The sequence below is a fragment of the Carettochelys insculpta genome, chromosome 17, assembly GCF_033958435.1.
Source record: "Carettochelys insculpta isolate YL-2023 chromosome 17, ASM3395843v1, whole genome shotgun sequence".
Taxonomy (NCBI): Eukaryota; Metazoa; Chordata; order Testudines; family Carettochelyidae; genus Carettochelys; species Carettochelys insculpta.
In genome coordinates, this window is record NC_134153.1 from 16,087,877 (window position 1) to 16,112,938 (window position 25,062).

The 25,062-nt window shown below is 41.7% G+C and overlaps 1 protein-coding gene across 2 annotated transcripts in view; it reads right to left on the reverse strand.

Annotated features, from left to right (window-relative positions):
* The window catches only part of DOK5 (docking protein 5), a 99,228-nt gene that overhangs the window by 23,449 nt on the left and 50,717 nt on the right, over positions 1 to 25,062 (reverse strand). Inside the window, exons 3-6 of one of the 2 annotated variants that reach the window (XM_075011599.1) lie at positions 11,129 to 11,243; positions 10,909 to 11,028; positions 8,649 to 8,838; positions 5,482 to 5,617 (exon numbers count right to left, since the gene is read on the reverse strand). In XM_075011599.1, the coding sequence (XP_074867700.1) occupies positions 5,482 to 5,617; positions 8,649 to 8,838; positions 10,909 to 11,028; positions 11,129 to 11,243 (561 nt within the window). Of the gene's footprint in view, positions 1 to 5,481; positions 5,618 to 8,648; positions 8,839 to 10,908; positions 11,050 to 11,128; positions 11,244 to 25,062 lie in introns of both variants that reach the window. The other variant, XM_075011598.1, reaches the window with a different exon arrangement.

Below are 25,062 nucleotides of genomic sequence, written 5' to 3' on the forward strand. Positions count from 1 at the left end.
AAAATTCCCTTTGCAGGAACATAATTCCAATAATGCCACACTTCTCCACAGGTGGGAATCGCCCCAGCCGACATCTGGTAAGCAAGAAAACAAGAGCACAATTTCTCCAGGCTTGTGGCTTTGCCGTACTCCATAAGCAGCCCACCTGTGCTCTGCTTTGTTTCCTGTACAAGTGATTGTTAATGGTACAGGATAATGTCCCACAACAGGGGAGGGGACAAAGCTGCACTGCCATAAAATCTGTGGCAGAAAATGAACCAGTACCTCAAAAAAAATTTCAATAGCCCCTCTGCAGGATTCCACTGAGATCACAGTGAGCATGAGCATCCTGCTCAGCCATATCATCTAGCTACAGCTCACAAGAACGTAGCCAGCCTCCCACTTTTCCCTGCCTTAGCCCTGCACTCCAGAAGCCACAGCCACTTATCCTACATCTCAGCCCCGTGTTCCTGGTCCCCAGAATGCAGGTGTGCAAACTGGTTATGGACATCAGCAGTAGAGAAGAGTTCCTAGATGCCAGACACACTCAGGCTATGTCCATACTAGGCTAAGGAAGTTACTGCAGATATGCAATTCTAGCTATGGGAATTGTGTAGCTAAAAATCAACATATCTGTGCTGGGCTAACTTGGCTGTCTATATAGGGGAATGTTAATGGGAGAATTTCTCCCATCAACCTCCCTTACTCCTCACATCTTTACTAGATGCATGACATTGAACCTGGGAAGATCAACCCTGAGTGGGTCAAACTTCCGGGGTAGTATAGACTCGCCCCCAGTAACCACTTGGGAGCCCCTGGTCCTCATCTATTTCAACTTCACCATCTACAATTTTACTCTCTGGGTTAGGTCCCCTGTGCCCTGCCTCTGTGCCCTCCAAAGTATCCATAGGGCTCATGGTGGCACAGGTGAAGTCATCACTGAGGACAGAATCCAGCACCTTCCAAAAGTGGCAGGTTTTTGATGAAGCACCAGAGCATCAGTTTGTTTTGTGGGTATTGTGATATGCTCATCAGAGTTCCTTCATCACTGCACTGCAGCGTGTCTTGTTCATATCCTTCACACAAGAATTGAGAAATGCGCTTGTATATATCCCAGTTCCTATGAGGCACTCTCAGCCTCTTCCTATGCACTTCCAATAGCCCAATGGCTGTCCAAGTGGGAGAGCATTTGGTGTGATATCCAGCAATTGGCATCTGGGAAGACACCTGAAACCAATGCATGCTGAGTCAACCCCTGGGGGTTGGGGTGGGGGACCAGGAGTTTAGACTGCATAGGGCACCATGATTGCTAAGGTCAGCCCTGTGTGATGTACCTCATCCATTGCATCAAGTGCCTCAGCAGCCATGTGGATGAAATTGCAGAGTACCTTGTAATGGGATTCAAGGGGTTCCCAAGCTCTGCACCCCATCCACCGCCAGGAGTGACTCTCACTCAACAGGTGGAACAAAAGGCTTAATAGGCGACAGGGATACAATGTGGTACAGACTCATCAGTACAGCAAGCAGAAGTAGTTAGTCAGACCCATATGGGGGGGGGGAAGGAAGCCCCCCCCAGAGGGGACACCAGGCCGGGGAATCCAGCCTGCTTTGTTCCCCTTCCACCTCCAGACTAACTCCCCCTAACTGCCCAGGCTTCTAATTTAAAAACCAGACAGGTTCCACCCCTCTCCTTCTCTAGTTGCCCTGGGAAGCAAAGGTGATACCTGCTCAACCCAGGTTACAAATGGGTAGGCCTGATCGCCTGTTACAGCCAGCAAGAATCCCACACCCTATGTGAGCTACTCACACGCCCGCACCCCTGACTTCACTACACCACTATCCTCTGCAATGAGCCCCCAAGAAAAGCCAGGCAGCAGGAAAAGGGATTTAAATTTTGCAGGGCTTGCAAGGAAAGGTGCACATAAGCTGGTCAGCAGGTAGCAGGGCAGTGAAGTACTTCGTGGAGACCAGAATCAGTGACAAAATGCCTCAAGGTGTGTACAGTGCATGTTTGTCAGCAACAAAGGGAGGAGAAAATCAGAAAAGTCCTTTGCAGAGCTGGAAGATTTTGGTTGATGAAAATGTCCATTTTCTCTGACAAAAGTCATGTTGCAGTGTTTATGCTCAGGCAGCTTCAATGCTAAAAGACAATTTTTCTCACCAAAACATGCCAGTGCAGACGAAGCTTCAGTTTCTTCCAGATTAAGTGGGCTACAAACCATCCATGCTTCCAAGGTATGTATGGCCCAAGCCAGGCTACTTCTTATTTTGTTTAGTTGAGAGCTTAGTGGTTTTGTTACATCAGTATAACATCTGCTTATAATAGCTGCTAATTCAAGATAAACAAAATAATTATCACCATTTTGTACCACTGTGAAGGCATGAAAATAACTCATTGTTTTAACCACCAGAAAATCATCAACACAGGTCTAAGAAACGCATCAATAGAAGATACTGCACTGAGAGAAAGAACAGAATAAAACTTAATTTGCTACTGATTTTGCACAGTTTGTGAAGGCCAAAAAGCAAAGCACATCCTTGATGAGTCCTACCCAGACTTAGCCTGACTGAAGGCTGCACTGAAAATTGCTCAAATCCCAGTGGTTTCATTTGGGGCAGAAACAACAAGGAGTCCAGTGGCACTTTAAAGACTAGCAAATTATTAGGGCACGAGGGCACACACTCTTATCAGATGCAGCTTACTTCCTCAGATGCCGAAAAGAGAAGAAAAAAAGGAAGGGGTACAAAGATGGGAGTGTTACATCAATGCTCATTAAATCAGAATGAATATGATTCATCTCTAACAGCAATAGGAAGGAGATAGTACCTGATGGGGAAATTACCTAGTATAATGAGAGAACCACTCCGTGTTTCTATTTAAACCCTATCTCAGGTGACAAATTTGCATATGAATTCCAGCTCAGCAGTTTCCCCCTGCAGCCTGTTTCTGAAGGTTTTTGCTGCCATTCTCAAAAGCTTATTCCCTAATGCCCAATAAAGGTGTTAATCTTGAAAGTGCTACCAGACTTCTTGTTGCTTTTACTGAACAGATTAACAGGACTACATCTTTCAAACTAGGGGAGGAGTTTTTACATTGCAGTTGGGTTTGGCATGCTGTATTCTGGCATTCTGGCAACATGAGATTCTCCTATTGACATCAGGACAATGACTGTATAGGAAGCCAGTTTACACCATATGGAATCAACAGAAGAATCTTGCCTTCAGGAACAACTGCTTGGTAAAGGGGGGATATTACTTCAACATATTAGCCTTCAAAAAATGGCCATTTTGGGAAGAAATTTCAAAGAATGGTTTCCATTTTATCTCAACCAATTACATCCAGACTGACTCCCTGCCATAGTATATCACCTAGACTGGCAATTCTCATACTGTAGGTGGGGACCCCAAATAAGTCATGCCCTCATTTTAATGGGGTTGCCAGGGCTGGCATTAAACTTCCTTGGGCCCAGAGCCAAAGCCTTAGCTCCACCATTCAGGGCTGAAGTCAAAACCCGAGTCCCGCTGCCCTGGGCTGAAGCCTAAGGCTCCAGTTCTGTTTCAGGTCCTCAGGATACAGGCCTCTCATGCAAGGCTGAACCCTGGGTTTTGCACCCCACCTTCCATTTCTTGAGGAGGTGAAGCTAGGATGGGCTCAGGTTTCAGTCCACCCCCATGAGGTTGTGAAGTAGTTTTGTTGTCAGAAGGAGGTCACAGTGCAATGAAGTTTGAGACAACCCCACTTAGACCAAGAGATTAGAAGGGTTTTGAAGACAGTTAGCCTCTGATATGCATAGCATCAACATTCATAAACAGTAACAGAGAGGTAGCCATGTTAGTCTGTACTCCAAGAAAACAAAGCATTCACGTTTTCATCAGAAATAATAAGTTGGCTTCATAATAGTCTAAACCAGGGGTGGGAAGATGAGTAACCCATGGGCCACACGAGTCTCACCAAGGTTAAGCGCTGTCGGGCTGCCAGCACTATATTTAGCTGTGCATCCAGAGGTACAGCTGCTTGCAGCTCCCAATGGTCATGGATTGCCACTGGAAGATGCACAGGTAAATGTAGCACCAGCAGCCTGCCAGGGGCTAACCCTGGTGAACCACATAGGGCCCATTGGCTGCTTTGTGGCCATGCCAGTCTACACCAATGATCATCTCCCTGAAATAAGGAGGAACTTTCCCATATGATCTGCTTACCCCACAGATGCCCATTAGGTGAGTTTTGTACCTCCTGGAATATCTGTTATTGGTTAGAGTGCTAGTCTGGGACTCAGGATACTTGTTCAGTTTTTTATTCTGCCACAGACTTTTTACATCAATGCATCTTAAACATTCTGAGATCATGAAATGCCAGACAATAATATTTTTATGCAGAATGTCTATGAACATTTTCTTCAAAAAACAAAACCAAAAAACAATGGCTGTCACATCAAAACAAAAACAAAACAACAAACAGCAACATATACAACAAAAACAAAATTAAGCAATTTAATTAGGTATCATAGCAATGAAGAAGTAAATATATATCCCATCAGTGTATTTTTCCAAATGCTCATAGCACACCTACGAGTTGTTCACAGAGCATCAGGGTTCTGCAGGATGCAGTTTAAGAAACACTGTTCCGCATGGCCCTGGCAAAGTACTTTGTCTTTCTGTGCCTCAGTTCCCCAGCTGGAAAATAGAGATAAACAACACTTTTCATCTCTCTGAGATGAATACACTCAAGATTGTGCATGCTCAGGGGCTAAAATGGCAGAAGCCATAAGTACTTAAGAAAGAACAATCTATGAGACAGGAAAGTAGATCAGATAGATCACTGGTCTGAGCCAGTAGCCCAGTTGCTGGGTCCTGACTTGCCTCTGTCCTTCAGTTCAGTAAACCTCAGAAAAGATCTGAAGAAATGATTAAAGCATTTTACATCCCCAGGAAGTACAAGTCCTTTGAGACTCCAGGCTAATATTTGTTTCTTCATAACAAATCAGGCAGTTTAGTATAAAACAACATATGACACTTTCAAAATTATTCTGGAAGTATAAACACCAATTAATTAATGGGAAAACATGAGTCAGACACAATATTTTGGAATTAAATTGATGAGAAATACTTCCAAATAAACTACTCAAGTTGCTGATAAATAACGTGATGTTAATGAGAATGGAAAACATGTGCCCACAGGACCCAGACGTCCATTTTGTACCAATTTATACCTGTTGATGGTTTCACAAGTAAGGCGATCAAGAAATATAATGCAAAAACTTGTCTCATTTCAGTTACTTTAAAAAGTCATAAGTATTTAATGCTTTTATAACCCCAAGTACTAAATTCAGTCAGAACTGACCACAACAAAACCTTAACTAGAAAGAGAAGACAATCCTCATGCACTCAAGCTATTTAATATCTGTAAATCAAAAGTTAAGACTACGTTGAAGAAGATGGTCTATGGATTTTGTTTCTCATTACTGTGGAGTCTAGGATGACAAGCACAGCTAACAACCATACCACTGAATTTTTCACACTCTGTAATAAGCGCTCATGTTGTTCTGCTATGGCCAAAGCAGCCGAGTGAACTTTCTGATAAATCGCCTCCCCATCTCTCGTCTGAAAGATGAATAGTCCTTCCCCAGTGTCACACATCCTGCCAAAACAAGAAAAGAAATGATCCAAATGTGAGAGTTTCATTTGTTCAGGGTGATCTGCAAAGTGTATTTGTAGCAATACTGTGGTAAAAAATGATACCAACACAAAAGGGAATAAAAATAACAAATGATTGTTTGCAATACAGTACCTGGATTTAGATACAGCTTTGTAAGAATATATACAAACCACTAGGAGAATAAAATGTTTGCTCATCATTGCCAAGAACATACAGACCAGATTGTGCAACCCACATTTGTGGACTAGTATTTACTTATGCACATAATAGATCTTGAAGCAACTATTACAGAATCAGATTCTGGGAGCATTTCAGTCTCAAACTACGTATGTGTAATGCAGACAGGCAGAATCAAACCTGGCACTTATGGGGCTTATCTACAACTGCCCCAACTTCTAAGGGGGCATGTTAACCAGGGCCACAGGAGATTACTAATGAAGTGCTGCAGTGAAGACACGGCACTTCATTAGGCCAATTTTCCTCTGTGGCAACTATGAAGCATCAAACTTCAAAGTGCCTGCGCTTCTTCTAAGCCCCTTTACTCCTCAAAATTGCTCACACATGCTGGCATTTTGATATTCGCTGCTTTGAAATTGCCATGGGGAAAATTAGCCTAGGGCTTGTCTACACTACCACTCTCCTTCGAAGTGAGGATGGTAAGTAGGGTGTTGGGAGTTTACTAATGAAGTGCTGCGGTGCATACACAGCACTTCATTAAGCAAATTCCCCCCTGCGGCAACTTAAACTTTGAAGTACCAGCTCGCGTCTAACCGCGGCGCACCCCCCGGTACTTTGAAGTGCCAGGGCAACTTCGAAGTCCCTTTACTCTTCAAAGCTTCGAAGTACCAGTGGGTGCGCCATGGCTAGATGTGAGCCAGTACTTCGAAGTTGCCACGGGGGAGGAATTTGCTTAATGAAGTGCTGTGTATGCACCACAACACTTCATTAGTAAACTCCCAACATCCTACTTACCATCCTTCCTTCGAAGGAGGGTGGTAGTGTAGACACAGTGCTAATGAAGTGCTGTGTATTCAACAGAGCACTTCATTAGTAATCTCCCGTGGTTCTGATTACCACGCCCCCTTCGAAATTGGGGGCAAGTGTAGACCCAGCCATGGAGCATAGAACATTAGCCTTTGCTACATGGGCGAAAAACCAGCTGGCCATTAGCTAAGGCTGTAAAGTGGATTCATTATTCTCCATATAGGTGGTCTCGGTGCCACTAGCTGGGACAGAATCCCACACCCAGAAGGTGTGTAGGTTACACATGCTTGAAAGGGTTTGATTCAGCTTTGAAACTCAGGCACCTGTCTAGATCTGCATTACTGAAATAAATTACTTTATATCTGTTTAGATTTATTAAAGACGATGTTAGAAATAGGGAAGTGTTGTTTAGTGGAAGTCATGTTTCTGCTTCTGATTAGAAGTTACTGACAAGAGAAATGCACATGCACTCATGGATCTGAACTTTATTTAATTCAGGAGACCAATGTGAAATTTGCTGAGGAACTAAGTAATTAGGCTTATATTGATTTGCGTCATTAGAAGAGCACAAAATTTCCTGTGGGACTTGGGTGAAGTCATCTCTTCAGATCGTTCCTCTTTCAGGGCTACAATGAAACATTAATCTCAGCATAAATCATAAGGTTCCAATAGGAATTAGAATGATGTTCTAACACTATTGCCAGCACTCTTGCATCTACGTGATAGATCCTGATTCTATTTAGCTCTCTCTAATTGCACACAATTCCAGTAAACTCTTTAAAGTGAAATGCTTATACATATATCTCCTAGATCCCTTAGTAACGCCCAACTGAATCTCCACATCATTATTGTTAAGGAAGGTGCCATCAATTTAACAAAGAATATATCCTCTTTATCATCATTATACTATGCACTAAGCAGGGGAGATCAAGTTTTATATTTCAATAATATGTATTTTCCATTTCTAATTTATGTTTTATTATAGCACTTCTCTTTTACCTCTATAATTTTCCTTAGTTATCAAAGTTGCTGTATCAGTTTCACTTCAGTAATCATGAAACAATTTAGACTGGTAAATTAGACCACGAACTCAGCCTCAAAAGTACTCATCATCATCAATAACAGTGGGCTCAGTGCCCGTTGGTGTCCGATGCCTCTCTCACTATTTCCTTCCACCTTTCCCTATCCAGGGCAGAGTGGCTTAGTTTCTGTAGACTAGCTCTGCACCAATGTACTACATCATCTATCCATTCACTGTGGGGTCTGCCTCTCCTATTCGAACCATCCATTATGCCGAATACCAGGGTCTTGATTTTTCATTCATCGTTCATTCTGTAACTATGTCCAAATACTTGTAGCTTCCGTTTTACAACCTTCTGCAGCAGGTTCTCTGTTTGCTGTAATGTCCTATATAATTCCTCATTGGTGACCTTCTGCATCCATCCTATTCTCAGAATCTTTCTATAACACTCAAAAGTACTGGAGCTCACTAAAACATCGGAGATAGCTAGAATCAGAAAGTTTCAACTAAATTTCTTAGAAATCTATTCATCCAAAAGATGGCAGAAAGGATTATACATCTTTTCTCCATTCATTTTCATTTGCTCTAGGGAATGACTTGACAATGAAATACTCAAAATTTTAAGCTTCACTTCTTCTTGGGATAGAATCACTTAGAACTCTTAATTCAACATTGTGCCCAAGGGTCGGTCAATACTAGCAGAACAGGATATTCACCTCCTCTCTTTAAAATCTGTCCATCCAATTCTCTAGGTTCATGTACAGCATTTATTAAAAATAATTACCACTAAAAACCTGAATCAGTGTGCAAAATATGTGGTGTTTAAGGTGCAACCTAAAACTATCTGTATCGAAGGATGAAGGTTTTTTTTTCTGGTCCCACAAGGTGTGGAACATCCTCTGTAAGGTTCTGAACAAGCTCTACTATAGTTCACTGGGGAAAGCTCATTAATATTGCCCCACATAGCCTATGAAAATGGTTTAGAGAATAACAGCAAAACAAACTCACCTCCCTGCTTCAAATGTAAACCAAGTTGGGTCTCGTCCATATCGTCGGAGGGCACTTAATGGCCAAGAGATGAGTTTTACTCTGGGATTCTGGATATCCCAAAGACAGATATGCTCAAATGTTATCTGCAAGGTACATTCTCCATGCACATCTAAATTAGGGGATGGCATCAAATACACATTGAATCTCTCTGGAAGAAAAACAAAAAAGTTTTGTCTAAAGCCTCCAAGTTACATGTTGAAGACATTACAGGATTTTACTATTTTCCTTTATTTATCAAATCTTGTACCTACTTTTAGCAATTACTCCAGGAATAAAAGCTTACTTCCCTTCACTAATTGTGTATATTTCCAAAAATGCATACAATGAAGCCATTGAAATACCATCAAAGCGGTACATAGCAATGAACTTCTTTTCTCATAATTACAGCTGTATATAAAAAAAGTCACAAGACTAGTTTAAGGGTAATGCAAATCTGTGCATTTAATACATCTCTAATTTGTGTTCATGATTGCTTAAGATTTTATATAAGCTCAACTTTGCAAAGAAGATTTCCTCAGTACACTTCTCATAGGCATGGAATTATCTAAAGCCACTCAGCCACTTGTCAAACTGGTCACGTCTCATTCATTAGCTTTTTCTATTCCTTTGACTTGTTGCACATATTTTGGAGTGAATGAGTAAAAATCTGAATTGCTAGAGGAAAGAGGCAAGTAAATCTGAAAATATATTAATATAAATATATGACAATTAATTTATATTAATATTCAATTTCAAGCAAGGATAGTATTTCAGAGGTTTAGAGTCTGATTCTCCACTCTGTTACATTAGTTCTGTGCTGGTATAACTGTTTAAGCCAGTGGAATTGGAGTAAAAATTGGAATGAAACAGATTCATATTTTTAATTCTGAAATCTGGTTTTAAAAAAGCTCAGAGAAATGCTGCTGAAAGGAATTCCAAATTGTCTTCAGGTTTAAAGACAACTTAAGCTTTCAAAATGAACTATTTTAGATTCATCTGAGTGTTGGGGGGCTTGGCTGGCATACAGATATGAGTGGGAATTAACTAGGGCTGCTTGAGAGGAGAAGAAATCCTAGCCTGTGCTTCTCAAAGAGGAATGTATTTTCAAAGTGTTCAAATATAGAAATGTGGCCACACAAAAGACATTCACAGCTATATTTGCATACAGTTAATGAAACTGCGTGCAGTAATTAAATCATGGAATGCTCATATGTGCATACAATTTTTCGATTTCCATACGTGAGAGAAATAACTGAGCTCAGATTATGCATATGAGTATTTATTATTTGTTTTGCAGTATTTATTATTTCTATTTCTGCCCATGAGCCAGTCATAGACTGGGACCTTATTTGGATTTGAATTTCAAATGAAAAACCCAAAATCATTCCCTGCCCCTAAAACAGTTTCCAATGCACCTAGACTGTTTCTAAAATCCTAAATCAGAATGTCATTTAGAAGAAGAGGCTAATGCTAATAATAATCAAGAATAATCTGGAGGAGCATTTCCAGAAGGTCTAGAGATGTTGTTATTCCCCTGCATTTGGCACTAGTGAGGCCATATCTGGAGTATTGCACCCACTTCTGGGTCCCCCACCCCCAGTATAGAAAGGATGTGGATGCATTGGAGAGGGTCCAGTGGAGGACAACAAAAATTATGAGGGGCCTGGAGCACATGACCTATGACAGGAGGCTGAGGGATTTGGGCTTCTTTAGTTTGCAGAAGAGAAGAGTGAGGGGTGATTTGACAGCAGCCTTCAACTTCCTGAATGGGAGCTCTAAAGAGGATGGAGAGAGGCTCTTCTCAGTAGTGCTGGATGGCTGAACAAGTCTCAAATTACAGAGTGGGAGCAGGAGGTTGGAGAGTAGGAAAAACTATTTCACTAAGAGGGTGGTGACTCACTGGAATGTGTTACATAGAGAATTGGTGGAATCTCCATTTCTAGAGGTTTTTAAGTCCTGGCTTAAAATCCTGCCTGGGATGATTTAGATAGGGTTGATCCTGCTTTAGGCAAAGGGCTGGACTCAATGACCTCTTGAGGTCTCTTCCAGCTGTAAGATTCAATGATAATAGAGGGGGAGAGGACTGGGAACGGTGCTGCACCAGGTTGTAAAAGTCAGAGTGTATTTCTGGTTTCTATGTGCATGGCCCTAACATTTCAGTAATGGAGCTGTGCATTCACGTAGGAATTATATTTGAAAACTCTGTAAACACTATGAAGTTCAATATTTGTATACATACCACTTTGCTCCCTTTCTATGCCAGATGCCAACAAGTCAGGCTCCCCAAGGCTTATGTCATTAATTCGAGGTCCTAGGCATTCCATCTGCAGCACTTTGCACCACTCATCTGCCTCAAGTTCTGTATAAATGCCCAGAAAATCTGTGTGTAGGTACAATAGGTTTATAATTTCTCAATTAACCTTACAGTGTTTTCTAATATACTGCACCATTTTACCCACCTGATTCACAAGCAAAGGTTTTGGATGTGTCATCATTAAAATAAATGCCTATAGCATGTTTCTTTGTGCTTTTGGGCAGTCGTAATATATCCTTCACATTATTGAGCTCTGTGACCTGAAAAAGAGCAATTTGGAGTTCTCATTAGGTGCCTTGAATAATGACTATTGAACAGAGGAGAGAAGAGAAAAGCATTAAGCCAAGCTGAAAAGAACAAAAAGAATAAGCCCAGGAGCACACTTCAGGAAAAGCCATGTTGAAATGGATGAGGCTCACAGATGAACCTGACAATTTTAAATCATGTAGCCCCATTGACACTTTCTCTGCCTCATATTCTGTTTGAAAGCGCAAGTGAAACCCAGTAAAAACAGTTTTATATCACAAGGATGGTGGAATTCTCTCTTCAGGAAGCATCATTTACATAAGTGCAGGAAACAAATGAAATACATGAGAAAGAGCAAAAAAGTGCAACAGAAATAGCAAAAGGACCAAGCGAAAAGCTATTTGGTACATGCATTTAGGCTACGCCTACATTAGAGGGATTTGTTGGCAGAAGGTTTTGTTGGAAGGTATTTTCTGACAAAACTTTGATTGACAGATCAAGGCCAGACCGCAAGGTGGATCAGAAGAGCGGTCTGCTTGGTTGACAAGCTACTCTATCGGCACAACAGCCAACCAGAAGCACAGCAGACAGGGTTGCCCAGTGTCCCAGAAGCCCTTTCTGTCTACAGAAGTTCACCCCCGAACATCCAGACTGGCTTTTTGTTGACAGATCTCTGTTCACAGAGATGTTCTTCCTCATGGTGATTGGGGTTTTGTCTAGTCTAGCTACAGCCTGTGAGGATGAGCCCAATTCTGTTATAACTTGCATGGTGGAAAAACAATAGGACAGGTGAAATTTTCCATCTAAAGTTCTTTTTTTTTTTTTTTTTCAGATATAGAAAATTAGTTTTTCCACCAGAAATGTCCACTTTCCTTACAGGCCTGCAATAGCAGGGGGCTGGGCACAATGACCCAGAAGGAGCCTACCAGTCCTATATCTTATGTTTTTTGAAAAGGTTCAATTTTTTGGTCAGAAATACAAAAATCCGAAAACTGAACATTTGAGCCCTTTTCACCTTCAAAAATGCTTAGCTTTCAGTAGTTTTCAGCTAGAGATTTCCAGGCTTTGGCAAAAAAAAAAAACTGAAAAGTTTTGATTACATGGTTTTCATTTTTTCAGTGAAAAGTTGATTTTCTCTCCTTGTGGAAACAACTCCCATTTTCCGTCCAGCTCTAGTAGAAAATGTGTGACGTTTAATGCTTCTACATACATACCCTATTTTCCAGCCTTTACTAGGACCCTGCTCTAGGATTTTCTTAAAAAAGGAGCCTAACATTCAGCTCAGTTGTGACTGTTGGTTGCTCAGTACTGTTAACACTCAGGCAAGTGGCTAAATATGAAATTGGGAGACTATATTTTAGGCTTCTGTTTTAGAATATCTTGGCCTTACACTTCAAAATTTTCATTGTGAAAGTACCCCTCAGAACAAGCACTTCAGCCACTCAATTTATTGGTGCATTTTTAAGTAAATTTTTTGGACAGAGGAAGGACATTGCTGCTACACTTGTCCTTTCCAAAAGAGCTTGCACCATCATTGGCCATGTGGCTTTTAGTTCTGTGAAAATTACTGGAAGGGTACTGTAACATTAAGCAATATTATATCCAAGTTGAAAACAGCACTTGCTTTTACAGTCATGAGTTGGTTCTCTACAGTACTGTAAAAATAAAGGCATTACCAGCTATTTATAAAGAAGCAAGAGATAAATATCCTAATAAGCCATAGGCTCCCACTGACCCTCTCTGACACAGTTCCTCCTCAGAGCAGATCTACTGCTGGGTTCCTTCTGGAGAGACAGAGGGAGAGTGTGAAAGAGAGAGCAACAACAGCCCTAGTGGGAAAAAAAATAGAATAAAACAAATGCTTCCTGAAGGAGAATGCTAAATGGGGCAAAGGTGTATTGTGAGCAGTTTCCAGAAGAAAAAAGCCATGTATTGGCTGCAGTCTGTGTCTTGGACTCACACTTCATTGAGAAGCAACAGAAAGAGTCAGGACAGTGCCATCACGAAACACTAAGCTGGCTGCTATGTCTCACCTCCTGGTGGCTGAGTTTAGGACTCAGAATTCTTGCCTACGGGTTTTTCAATCTTAATGTTGCTTTAAGCAGGGTAGCTTAATTTTGCTTAATTTGCACGATCTCTTCTTAGTTCAGGGGTCAGCAACCTGCAGCTCCTTAAGGAGTCATTTGTGGCTCCAGATGCTGCTGTCACTGACTCCTCTGCAGCTCCCTGCCCTGCCACCACTGAAACAGTAGAACTAAATTTAATTGGTTTAACAGCTAGCAGCAGGGCAGGGACCACAGAAAACCCCTCACTCACCCCTCTACTCAAGTGGCCACACCCCTGTGTTGGGCATGGCTCAGCTCACCCCCATCAGCGACACACCTCCATGCCAGCCTTATTTCCCCTGGGCACATGTGGTTGTGCAGCATAGGCACCCCAGCCAGCCCCATGGATGGGTTAGTCCTGGGGGCTGGTTTGGGGCTGAGGCAGGTTAAGCCTGGGAATGGGGGTGGGTGGGTTTGATGCTGACAAGAGTTCAGCCTGAGGCTGGGAGTTTGGTTTGAGGCTAAGAGGGTTAAAGCCTGGGGATGGGTGGAGGGGTTTGAGGCTGAGAGGGGCTAAGCCTGAGGATGGGGGCAGATTTAGGGGCTGAGGGGTGTAAAGTCTGGGAATGGAGAGAGAGAGAGAGAGAGAGAGAGAGAGAGAGTGTGTGTGTGTGTGCGCATGCGCGTGTGTGGAGGGTTGATGTAAACATTGCTCCTTCCTGCTTAGGAACCTGTCCCTAAGTGCAGTGTCTTCCCTGTCCTCATTTGGTCTCCCATCCAGGGGTGAAAGTAACACACTTTCTAACTGTACAAATCATTGTGTGTGCTGTTCTTACAATAAGGCTTACAAGAAGTATGGTTTGACATTATTTATTAAGGATGGTTTCATATTCACATGCACTGTGGTTCTTGAAGTATTGATTTTGTAACTGAATTTGAAAAAAAAATGTCTCCTCTTGCTATTTTGGTTGCAGACCCCCGTCCTAATCTAATGGGGAAGACTACGACACAACAGCTCATCATGGAAAAGCTTGTAGTAATGAGAGGCTTGGTGTAAGACTAAGGGCCAAGGACAACAGTCAATGCTTTGTTAACATACAGCAAAGCTAAAGGCCTCAAGCCTGAACAACGGTGGGTTAAAGCAAACACTGTGCTAGGTAGATTCTGCCCACAGGAACACAGCAAGAGGCAGAGCTGATAAGTCACAGGGCCTAAAAGCACATAAAAACACCTAAAAAGCACCAAAAGCCAGGCACTTAGTGATACACAAACACATCCTGCTTGGTATCATGCACTCCCCACACCCTACCCGTAGATAAACAGCTTATCACCAGTTACATTCCAACCCAAATTCAGGAACAGGCTGTAATGACAGCATGATGGATAGTGTTTTGATGGTACCACCATTATTCCCCTAGTTAATGGTTAGATCTAGTTACATTAAGGGGTGTCAACTTACTACAATGAGGGCATTGTACCCAGATACGTAACTTGTTTATTCCTGTGTATAAAAGTGTGTGTAACAGGGGCTGTGTTGAGCAACTTAGGGGATGAAGGAGTCCCCTTGCCATCAACTGAATCACGTCCATTGTCACAGTGTATGCACGTACCAATGTAAACTGTTGAGTCATATTGGAGACTCAGGAGGGCACTAGAGACCATACATCAACAACAATAAACCTGGCTCCAGTGCCTTTGTACCTCATTTGATCTGTGATTCTTGGGGGCTCTCTGAGGTCTGCAGTGTCAGCTAACTGAAGGGTCTACACTGTTGTCCAACGAGAGCACACACATGCAGCCAAAGTGATTAACATCAAAGGGAACAGACTGGACATCTGAGCACCGTTCCACTATAGACATCTGACCACACAGCGTTCCTGAGGCTAACAAGACATTAATAAGCATTTTGATAAAAAATAAAATATCACAATATCTGTCCCCTTCCACCTCATCATAATATAGGTCAACTGCAAATTATAAGCTGCCAAGTTCAACTTCTAACATTTCCTTCTCCCATTCTTCCACCGTGAGAGAAACAAATGACATATTTTTAGGGCCAAATTCTCCCTCTCTTACTCACAATTCCTCTGAGGAATATGGGACTAACAGTGGAGTAGATTACTACTCATGTAGAATATGGAATGGGAGAATAGAAGCTGGCCCATAATATGTTCCTACAACAATGCACAGAATGCACTACTCTATCATTTAGCATTGGTCGTATTAGATCGAACACAGGGAAAAGCCCACTACCTGAAGTTGGTAAGCTTGCGTTAGCTCTCCCCATCATTCACAACCACAACATAGAGGGACTGCAAGATCAGTCATCACACAGAGGTCATATTTAACTCCTGCTCCATCCATGGGCTTTGGTCTGTGTGAACAGCATTGCTCTCCTTCAGGGGCCATCAATAGGTGTACCACAGGCCAAATCTGGACCACCAGGTGGACCCTTCAGAATGGACTCAAATCTTTTTATTTATTATGAATTATTTTATCTGGACCTTGACTATCCCTCGATCAAGAAATCTGGACCTTGACAAAAATAATTGACAGCCTCTGCACTACTTTGTAGAATTCCCTTCATAAACTCCTGTTACTGGACCCTAAACCCTCGGCTCAAGGAACTTGTATGCTAGTGGTTCCCCTCTACTGAGAATCTTATGCCATTGAGAGAACTTTCCAGGGCTATCCCAGAAGAATCCAAAGCATACAGATTGGATCCGAGATTTCGGCCGTCATTGTCTTAAATGGGAGTTAGCACACACTTCGCATTAAAACATGTGCTTAAGTGCTTTGGTAGACTGGTAATCCCTCCTGCTCAGGCCTTCCCAGGACAGCAAGGAACAGCTCTGCTGGGTGACTAGGCTTTTTAAAAGCTTCAAAGAGAATTCTTATTTATACAAATAAGAATACTTTTGAGAGACTAGTAAACAGATTTAAACATGGGTTCTCAGTTGTTTAACATATCATGACTATGGACTTTGGGAGGAACATACAGCTGAAAGTGTGTGGTGGGTATCAACATTATCAACTCATTTACAAGGTCACAATTTCAAAGAACTACTGTTGTGATCCAAAAGGCAGAGTAATATATTTCAATAGTAATTTTGCATGCTTCAATTCATGCTTGAAATTCTGAAGTTCATCCATTTGAACAGGAAAATTTGTTTTCATTTAGTTCCTTTTCCCTTTGACATTTCCACTTTATGATCATACCATGTCACAAAAGTAGAGAAGATTATCTATACTATTCTCTCTCTTTCATCACTGTTACTGTCATAGTACCCATACTGATCCAGTTTGCTTTTGTAGTTATGAAACACTATACAAATGAACAAATTATTCTTTACATCAATATGAGATCAATGCAGGCAAATATATGGAATACATATGGCATGGTTGGTACAAAGTTTATTTTGAAGGATTAGATAAGACTCTGGTGGGCCATCTGCTGGTAATATATGGGGTAAATTACATCATTTACGACTGATCTTGAAAATATGGAAGTCATTGGGAACTTTCCCATATATTTAAGTTTGACTATAATTAATCAGATATTACAATGAAGAATAAAAACATAATTATAACTAATGTTAGATGGCAAACAAAAATAGAGAAAGACTGGCAACGTAGATGAATTTTATCAATTGCTACCAAACTTTAATGCAAACTACCGTGAAAACTTACTTTGTGGGGAGGCATTTCAGGTAGCTGTGAACAAGTCTTTCTGGAATCCTTTATTTGAAACTACGGACATTTTCTGACAACACTTGGTTTTATAAATCTGAGCAGGGTACAATCAAAACAGCTCTCTGTCTACTGTGACAGATGTGTAATCCACAATTTTGACCACTGGTCCTGATCCAAATATCTATGATAATGTGCATACAATTCCTTTTCTTTCCAGTAGGTATCAATTCAAATTCTTTTTTGGTGCAAGGCCTCAAGCACCTACCTCATCCTTCAAAATAAACTTTCTACCAACTATGCCAATATGTATTCCATATACGGCTAGTGGTACAGTCACCCCTAGTGCCAGCAACTTGATGCAAATGAGCAGTCTCGAAAATGAAAAATGGCCACCCATTTGCACATTCACAGCAGAAAAACAGTGCAGAAGTGGTTCTGCTGGCAAAAACCCCCTTTGGTGGCAGCCCCCTTCCCTGATTTTTTTCAGGGAAAAGGGGCTGCTGACAAAGTAGGTTTTTGCTGGCAGAACGTTGTCTTAATTGCATGTTTTCTGCTATGAGTATGCAAATGAGCTCCTCAAATATGCAAAGAGACAGCCATTTTGCATTTGAGACTGCTCATTTGCATCAAGCTGCCAGGGTGAGTGTAGCACTAGCTCATGACGGTTGGGGCTGATCCTGCTTTAGGCAGGCAGCCGGACTAGATGACCTCCTCAGCTCCCTTCCAGCCCCAGGATTCTAAGATTCCCACGCTTTGTTTTTTCTCCACCAACTATAACTCACATAGTGCAGTGGTTACAAGTCATCATAGGTCCTAGTGAGCTCTGCCTAGGACTGGTGTGAGCATCATCCAAGCTCTGTGTCCTATAAGGTAGCCAGCAATGCATCCCCAGAATACTGGGCATTGTACTTACTTCCAGAAATGTGTGAGCTGGCATCATGCAGATGAAGTCACACCAGAAGGGATGCAGCAGCTCACTCTGCTAAATGGCTTCCTTGTTAATGATACCAGACAAAACTGTGTCCAGTGCCAGACAGGGGCACACCTTTCCAAAACCAGGAGTGCCTGGCTTATAACCAGATCAATGACTGCCCAGTGCTCTGGAGCCTCTGGGGTTTGTCACATTTCTAGCACTACAGCACTACTTCTCCCTTCGCCCACTGGCCTGTTTTTCAGGTATTGACTCCCAACCTGCTCCCCTGCTCAGTCTTGTACCCTAGCACCAGGACCAGCATTGACCTCTCCCTAAGATACCTCAGTTCATTGAACACACCTCTTCCTTTAAATACACCCAAAAGGCGTGAAGCGCTTAGTTGACAGTTTAACTCTCTCAGGACACAACGTAGTCTTCGAGCAGTCAGCAATTACACACACTTTCCACAATCCAAAAACTTTGTGCTCTTTTACATGTAATCCCATCAACAGTAGGAGAGCACAGCTCTCACAAAATGAGAAACTTCTGAAACTGGAAGGTCCCTCATGTTCAGCTCACACTTCCCTTATGAGCCCTTGGGGAACCATGTGGAGCCAGGAAGGCAGATAGGTAACATGCTCCCTGACCTCCCACCATACAGGTTGTAGTATGCATATATTTATTTGAGTTATGCTTGAGATCCATAACCACTGGTTACCTGCTTTATATTTCTTGTCATCCCATAGCATGGAATGGCATATATATGTATAGCATAATATGCCTGATAAATCGTAACGTATGTTGTTCCAGTAAAGGTGCCAAAATACCCTGTCAATTTTTTTCAGGTCTCCAACCAGACACTTATTATGATTAAAGTGAAAGTATTCATCAAAATAAATGTTTAACAGCTAGTGATTAGCAGATTGGCCATACTTTAAATGTTTAATTTGCTATCAATATAGTTTTACATTAGCAAGCTTGGAAAACAATTACGAACTACACAATTCAATTTTCCAAATGGATTATTTTGTAACTGGGCAGAAAGGGTGTCTAAATTACCTCTGCTGTTTCAAGCGAAGATTAATAGGACTGGATTAAAACTCAGATCCCCTTGAGGAATCGATATATTCCTGTAGGCATTATGTAATTAGTTGGCTTAGTATTGGAATATTAACACCGTTTTTGGTATGTTGCAAAGGCAAAAGACATTTGCAGAGTCAAGAACTTGACTTCCAACATTCTAACCCCTCTTTCTTTGCATATGGTAATTTGTAGATGATTATTTATGTTTACCAAATGAAAACAAGACAGCAACCTAAAAGGCAATTTTCTGCCCAGGTTTTGTAGTCTGTATTCTAAATTATTTTTCCTCCCTTGTGGGACTGACTGAATTAAATGGCCAATTCAATTGTGTACACAAATTTGCAGCCCACTTCTTAAGCGTTGAATGACTTTGTTCTCATGAGTCACCAACCTACAGCCTTGCCCTAAATCAATATCATCAATAGAGCCATTTTACCTTTATACAGTATATTGTAAAAGTAACAGATTTCAAAGTTAAAAGGATATTATTTGTAGGACAATATTTTACAAAGATATTTCAAAAATGGATTTTTTTCATCCTTTTATCTTAACAAAACGTTGATTTCTCTCTATTAAGTATGGGACTCATTCATGGAACCTGCATCAGCAATGGAACCACTGAAGCCTCCCTGTGCATTCAAAAAAGGGATAGCTAAAATCTGGCCCAAGGTAATTAGCAGATAGCTTCTACAGCATAACTTAGCATCTGACATTATTAAGCCTTGTCCATCCCCACAAGATCTGAGCACCTATTTTATAGAGGATGCTAATGAAACACTTACATACAAAGTCCACATACCATTCATCTATAGAATTAACTCAAAAAGACTAACCTGTTTTTTTAAATCTGCTTTAGGTATTATAAGCCATATTCAGGGCTGGCAAACTTTCAGTCCTATCCTGAAAATTTGCACCCACAACTGTTAGGTGCCTAAGAAGGGGATTCTCAGAAGCCAGAAGGAGGAGTGAGTCACCGCCAGGAGTGAAATGTTAAGGATGAAGGTGGGCCCAGACAAACAAAGGCATTTGCAGGGATGCCTACACCACGGGGAGGAGCATGATTCCTAGCTTGGGTAGACAGACATACTCTAGCTCTGTTCAGTCTCACATGCTAGAAATAGCAGCACAGCTGCAGATACATAAATAGCCACTCAGGCTAATCTCAAAACTACAAACCAATCCAGACTCCCTAGGTCATGAGCTTTTGTGAGTAAAACCACATCCCCAGATGAATGGAGTGGAAAACCTGAATCCACGGTGTAAACAGCAGGGGAGGATAGCAGGAGGAAAAGTGGGGGTGGGTGAAAAATTAAAAGGGGTTACCTGTCAATAATAGGACCAGTTAATGAAGCAAATAAGTAGGACGTGTCCCAGTCCTGCAAACATCAAAAGTGGTGAAAAAGCCCTTGTAATGCATAAAATTTTCTTCCTTTTCCTTCCTTCTTCCCCAGCCTCCTATATAAACCCTGGATTCTGTTTTTCCACTCCATTCATCTGAGAAAGTAGGTTTTACCTACAAGAGCTCATCACCTAATAAATTTGTTCGCCTCTAAGACGCCACGGGACTGCTTGCTATTTGTGAAGCTACAGACTAACACGCCTATCCTAATGCACCTTTTTAAGTAAGGCATTGACAAGATTAGATAGCACCTGAGCAGTGGTTTGATGACTGTCAAGGGAGCATAAAGATGATATTTTGCCATCCAACAAGGCCATTAAGTATCTAAATACTTTTGTGTATCTAGCCCCAAATGACTAGGAATAAGGAGCAGGGCTATGAATGAAAGACGAAAACAGTTACCTATAACTGAATTTCCCTTTCTTTGCTCAGTAAAATACCTTTAACAGTTAGGGGAGTGGGCAGAGAAGGGGTCAGAGATGTGATTTTAAAATAAACAAATCTAGAAAGCCTTTTACGGGTAATTTGAAAATGATATGAACATTTTAGGTTTTCAGGATTTGCTCTTTGCCACAACCTCATATTACATGTTTTTCTCCTCATTCTTGGGGAAACATTATTGATTTTAAAACATCTACAGCTCCCTCTCATTCATATGTCTTAGGATAATCTTCAAATAAAATAAACATCTATAGGATTAAAGGCTAGATAAGTTAGGTGTGCATAATATCTCTGATTGCATATTCAGCTCCTCCTAGTTATTTAGTTGTGCATTTCCACTGACTGGGGAAGTCAGTCTTGAAATTGCAATTAATATTGGCTTCTATATTCTCATTCTGAAATTAATCACTAGTTATGTCGATAAGCCATGCATATACTCATTCACTTGTATTTGATTTACTAGCACATTTTTCATATTTAGGAAGTGACCTGATGAATACTTTAAAAAAATAAAGGTCCAGATCTATGATGCATTAGAGACACAGCACAGGAGATACAGATCACTGTATGGGAGTGGAATGAAGGGTGGCTTTACACCATCAAGTCTGCAGGGGAGCCAAAACTGCATTCAGTATAAGTAAGAACATCCCCCAGGCCACCTACAGGTTGTGCTGCATTTCAGTATCTCCATAGCGACAAGCCCTATGGTTAGGCATCCTCTCACCTTCAACCCAAACCCTCCTTGCATCTTAACTTGGAGCTTGTGGGGAGGTGAGAAAGTATTAGGCTGCTTCTGTCATCCCTATGCTGCTTCTACATCAGAGGATCTCATTCATCCCTTTTTAGGTTCTTTACAGCCCCATATACCACCGCAGTGGCACATAGGGGCCAGAGTGGACTCCAAGATCTCGATCCGGGTTAAGCTTGGGTGAACCATTCCAAAAGGCAGAGCAAACTCATCTGATCTGACTGGCCAGCTAGGCAGAACAGAATTCACCTTTCATGGACCTGTGAACAGCAATCTCACATACCTCAGCGGGGATTACATCATTTCATAGCCCATAGACAGAAATCTCAAGTGATGACACGGTAAAGCAACCCACCAAGCAGAACTCAAAAGAGTTCTCAGGCTCCAGAAATTCAAACTTTGTCCCAGATCCAGGACTGCCGGCACAGTAATGCCTCACTTAACATTGTCCTGGTTAATTTGTTTCATTGGTTATCTGCTAGAGGATGTGCTCTATATACGATTGTTTGGCTCCCTGCTTTCTTCACTACGTGCAGGATTTTCTGGAAAAGCAGCCTGTCCTTGCGGACGTTTGGAAACAGCAGCTTCCCCTCCCCAACCCCAAAAGCTCCCCTAAATTACCAGTAAGGTATGAGGCTGAGCAGCTGCAGTTCAGCTGCCCTTCCCCCCATCTGCCAGTTTGCTCCTGACCTCAGGCTTGGAGTTGCTCCTGGGACCTTCAAGCTTACTGTATGATTGCATGTGTACACGTGTGGGGGGCGGGGAAGGGGGGCAGAGGGATTCTGATGTCAGGATGTTTCCCCTCCTCCCAGTTGAGTCCCCCGGCAGACTCCACACCCCATCTCCACAAAGAACGTTACAAACAGCTACAGATTCCTAAGTCTGAACTAGCTGAGCTACAGTGTTTAAAAGGGCAGTATGCTTGAAGTGAGATTAATATTTAAGGGAAATGCGCATCCGTCTGTCTCTCTCACACACACAGCTTGTGTATCCCTGTCTGTCTCTCTCTCACACACAGTTTAAGTGTTCGTCTCTGGGTATGTCTATACTTACAGGGTGGGGTGGGGGGTTCGACATTCCATGATCGATCTTCTGCACATTGATTTTGCTGCATCAGTGAAGATGCTTCAAAACTGATCTCTCTGGACTCAGATGTCGGACCCTGGTACTCCACGCTACTGCATGGAGTAAGGGACATCAGCATGAGCCTGAAGAGCCCCTGTCTATACCAGGGAACAAAGTCAATCCTGGTGTGTCAGTTCTAGCTATGTGTGGCTACCATTGTGAATCTGGGATTGACTTTGATCCCTAGTGTAGACCAGACCTTATACACAAACACTGCTTGGCACTGTGCAGCCATGTCAGCACCATCCGGTGGAGAGAGTTGTGCACTCCGGTGGGATAGTGTGGCTTCACTGTCACGTTCAGTTTCTGCAGGGAAGTGTTTGCAGGTACTGTCGTGTCTGTTGTGTGTCCTCCCTCCTGCCTCAGTCCATGCTGCCTTGTGGAATGTGAGGCTCCATTAACAGCTACAAGCCAACCCTTCAGGGCTCAGCTGAATGTTAGTTCTTCATGTAGTAGCAAGACATTCATTAGCAAATATTCCACCTTGAATCCACCACCTCAGCCAAGCTTCACAATCATCGCTGCCATGCACAGTACTAATTTGCTTAAAACTTATACTGTATGTGTATATACTGTCTTTTGTTTGCTGAAAAAAATTCCCATGACCCAACCACCTTTGCTATTTACATCAATTCTTATGGAGAAAGTGGATTTACTTAACATTGCTTCACTTAGGGCTTGTCTGCACTAGCTACCTACTTCGAAGGGAGGATGGTAAGTAGGGTGCTGGGAGTTTATTAATGAAGTGCTGCGGTGCATATGCAGCACTTCATTAAGCAAATTCCCCCCTGCGGCAACTTCGAACTGTTAAACTTCAAAGTGCTGGCTCCCTTCTAGCCGTGGCTCACCTGCTGGTACTGAGAAGTGCCCAGGGTACTTTGAAGCCCCTTTACTCCTCAAAATTTTGCTCCTCAAAAACACTTCAAAGTTGCCACGGGGGGGAGAGGGGGAATTTGCATAATGAAGTGCTGCATATACACCGCAGCACTTCATTAATAAACTCCCAACACCCTACTTACCATGCTCCCTTCGAAGTAGGGAGCTAGTGTAGACAAGCCCTTGAAGCAGCATTTTTCCAGACTATAACTACCACCTTAAGCAAGAAGATACTGTGTAACAATGCTATTGCATCTGATGTACAAGAAAGAGCTCTGTTCTATCAAAATAATTTGAAAGAAACACCTGCAGTCAAATCCCATCATACAAACAAACAAACAAAACCAAAACCAAAACCCTGCAACCAGTCAGACATAGCACTTCAGTGAAGATACAGGTACTGCTGGCAGTTTTCACCACTCTTCTGCCCCTGCCCCACATTTAATATTTTTGTGATGTGTAAAACTTTTCTTGTAGGATAGCAAGGTGAGCAGAGGCTCCTGCTGTTACTAGATTTAATGCTACATTCATCAGCCTCAGAGTAATTTTTCAGGGCCCAGGAGGGAGGTTAATAATCAAATTTATTAAACATTATTAATGCAAAAATAGGGTTTCCTCCTACAGTATCATTTGTTGAGCTGGACTTCATTCTCTTGGGATTCCTTAGCACAAACTCTTGGTGTAGCTGGTAACACCGGGCATGGTAACAGGGTGGGGCTGCTTTCTTATTTATTTTAGCATTGCTGCCTTTGTCATAGCTACTTAAAGGCAACCTTCTTTGCCATAAATATTTAATGGAGGATATTAGCAGAAACAAACACAAAGCTATCACCATATATTCAGATCCATTCTTGCTGACCAGCGTGATTATATATCAATAAAAGCAGAGTGCCCCAGTTCCATATTTTTATCATGCATCAAAGCAACAGAGCATAAAGATGATGCCTTAGTACAATACATCACCAAAGCCACATTACTTCCATGATATACACAGTGAAAAACTGACCAGAGGGAATATTAGCTGAATTCTCTGTACTGTACAAAACAAATAGTAGAGCTAAATGGGAAACAGGTTTTCCTGTCCTGCAAAAATTTTTGAGACAAAAGCATTTCCCATTTTGAATTTGGACAAAGAGTTAACCATCTGAACGTTTTTCATAAATGGGAAAAGTTCAGACTGGGCCAATCAAAACATTTTGCTTTAGCAATTTTGAGATATTTCATTTTGATTTGAATAATTTATTAATTATTATCATAATACTGTCGAGCTAGACTAAATTTAAACCCAAAAATTATTTTCCAACTGGAAAACTGGAACTTTTTGTTTCAAAAATGTCAAATGAAAACACTGAAAATTCTGATACTTCTCCAATTTAATTGTTCTTCTGTGTTGAAAATTTTGCCAAAACTGACCTTTCCCACAGTTGTGTGTGTGAGTTTTTTTAAATTGGTATTTAAAAAAAAAAAAAAAAGAGTCAGAATATTCCCAAACAGGCCCAGTAATGGGACT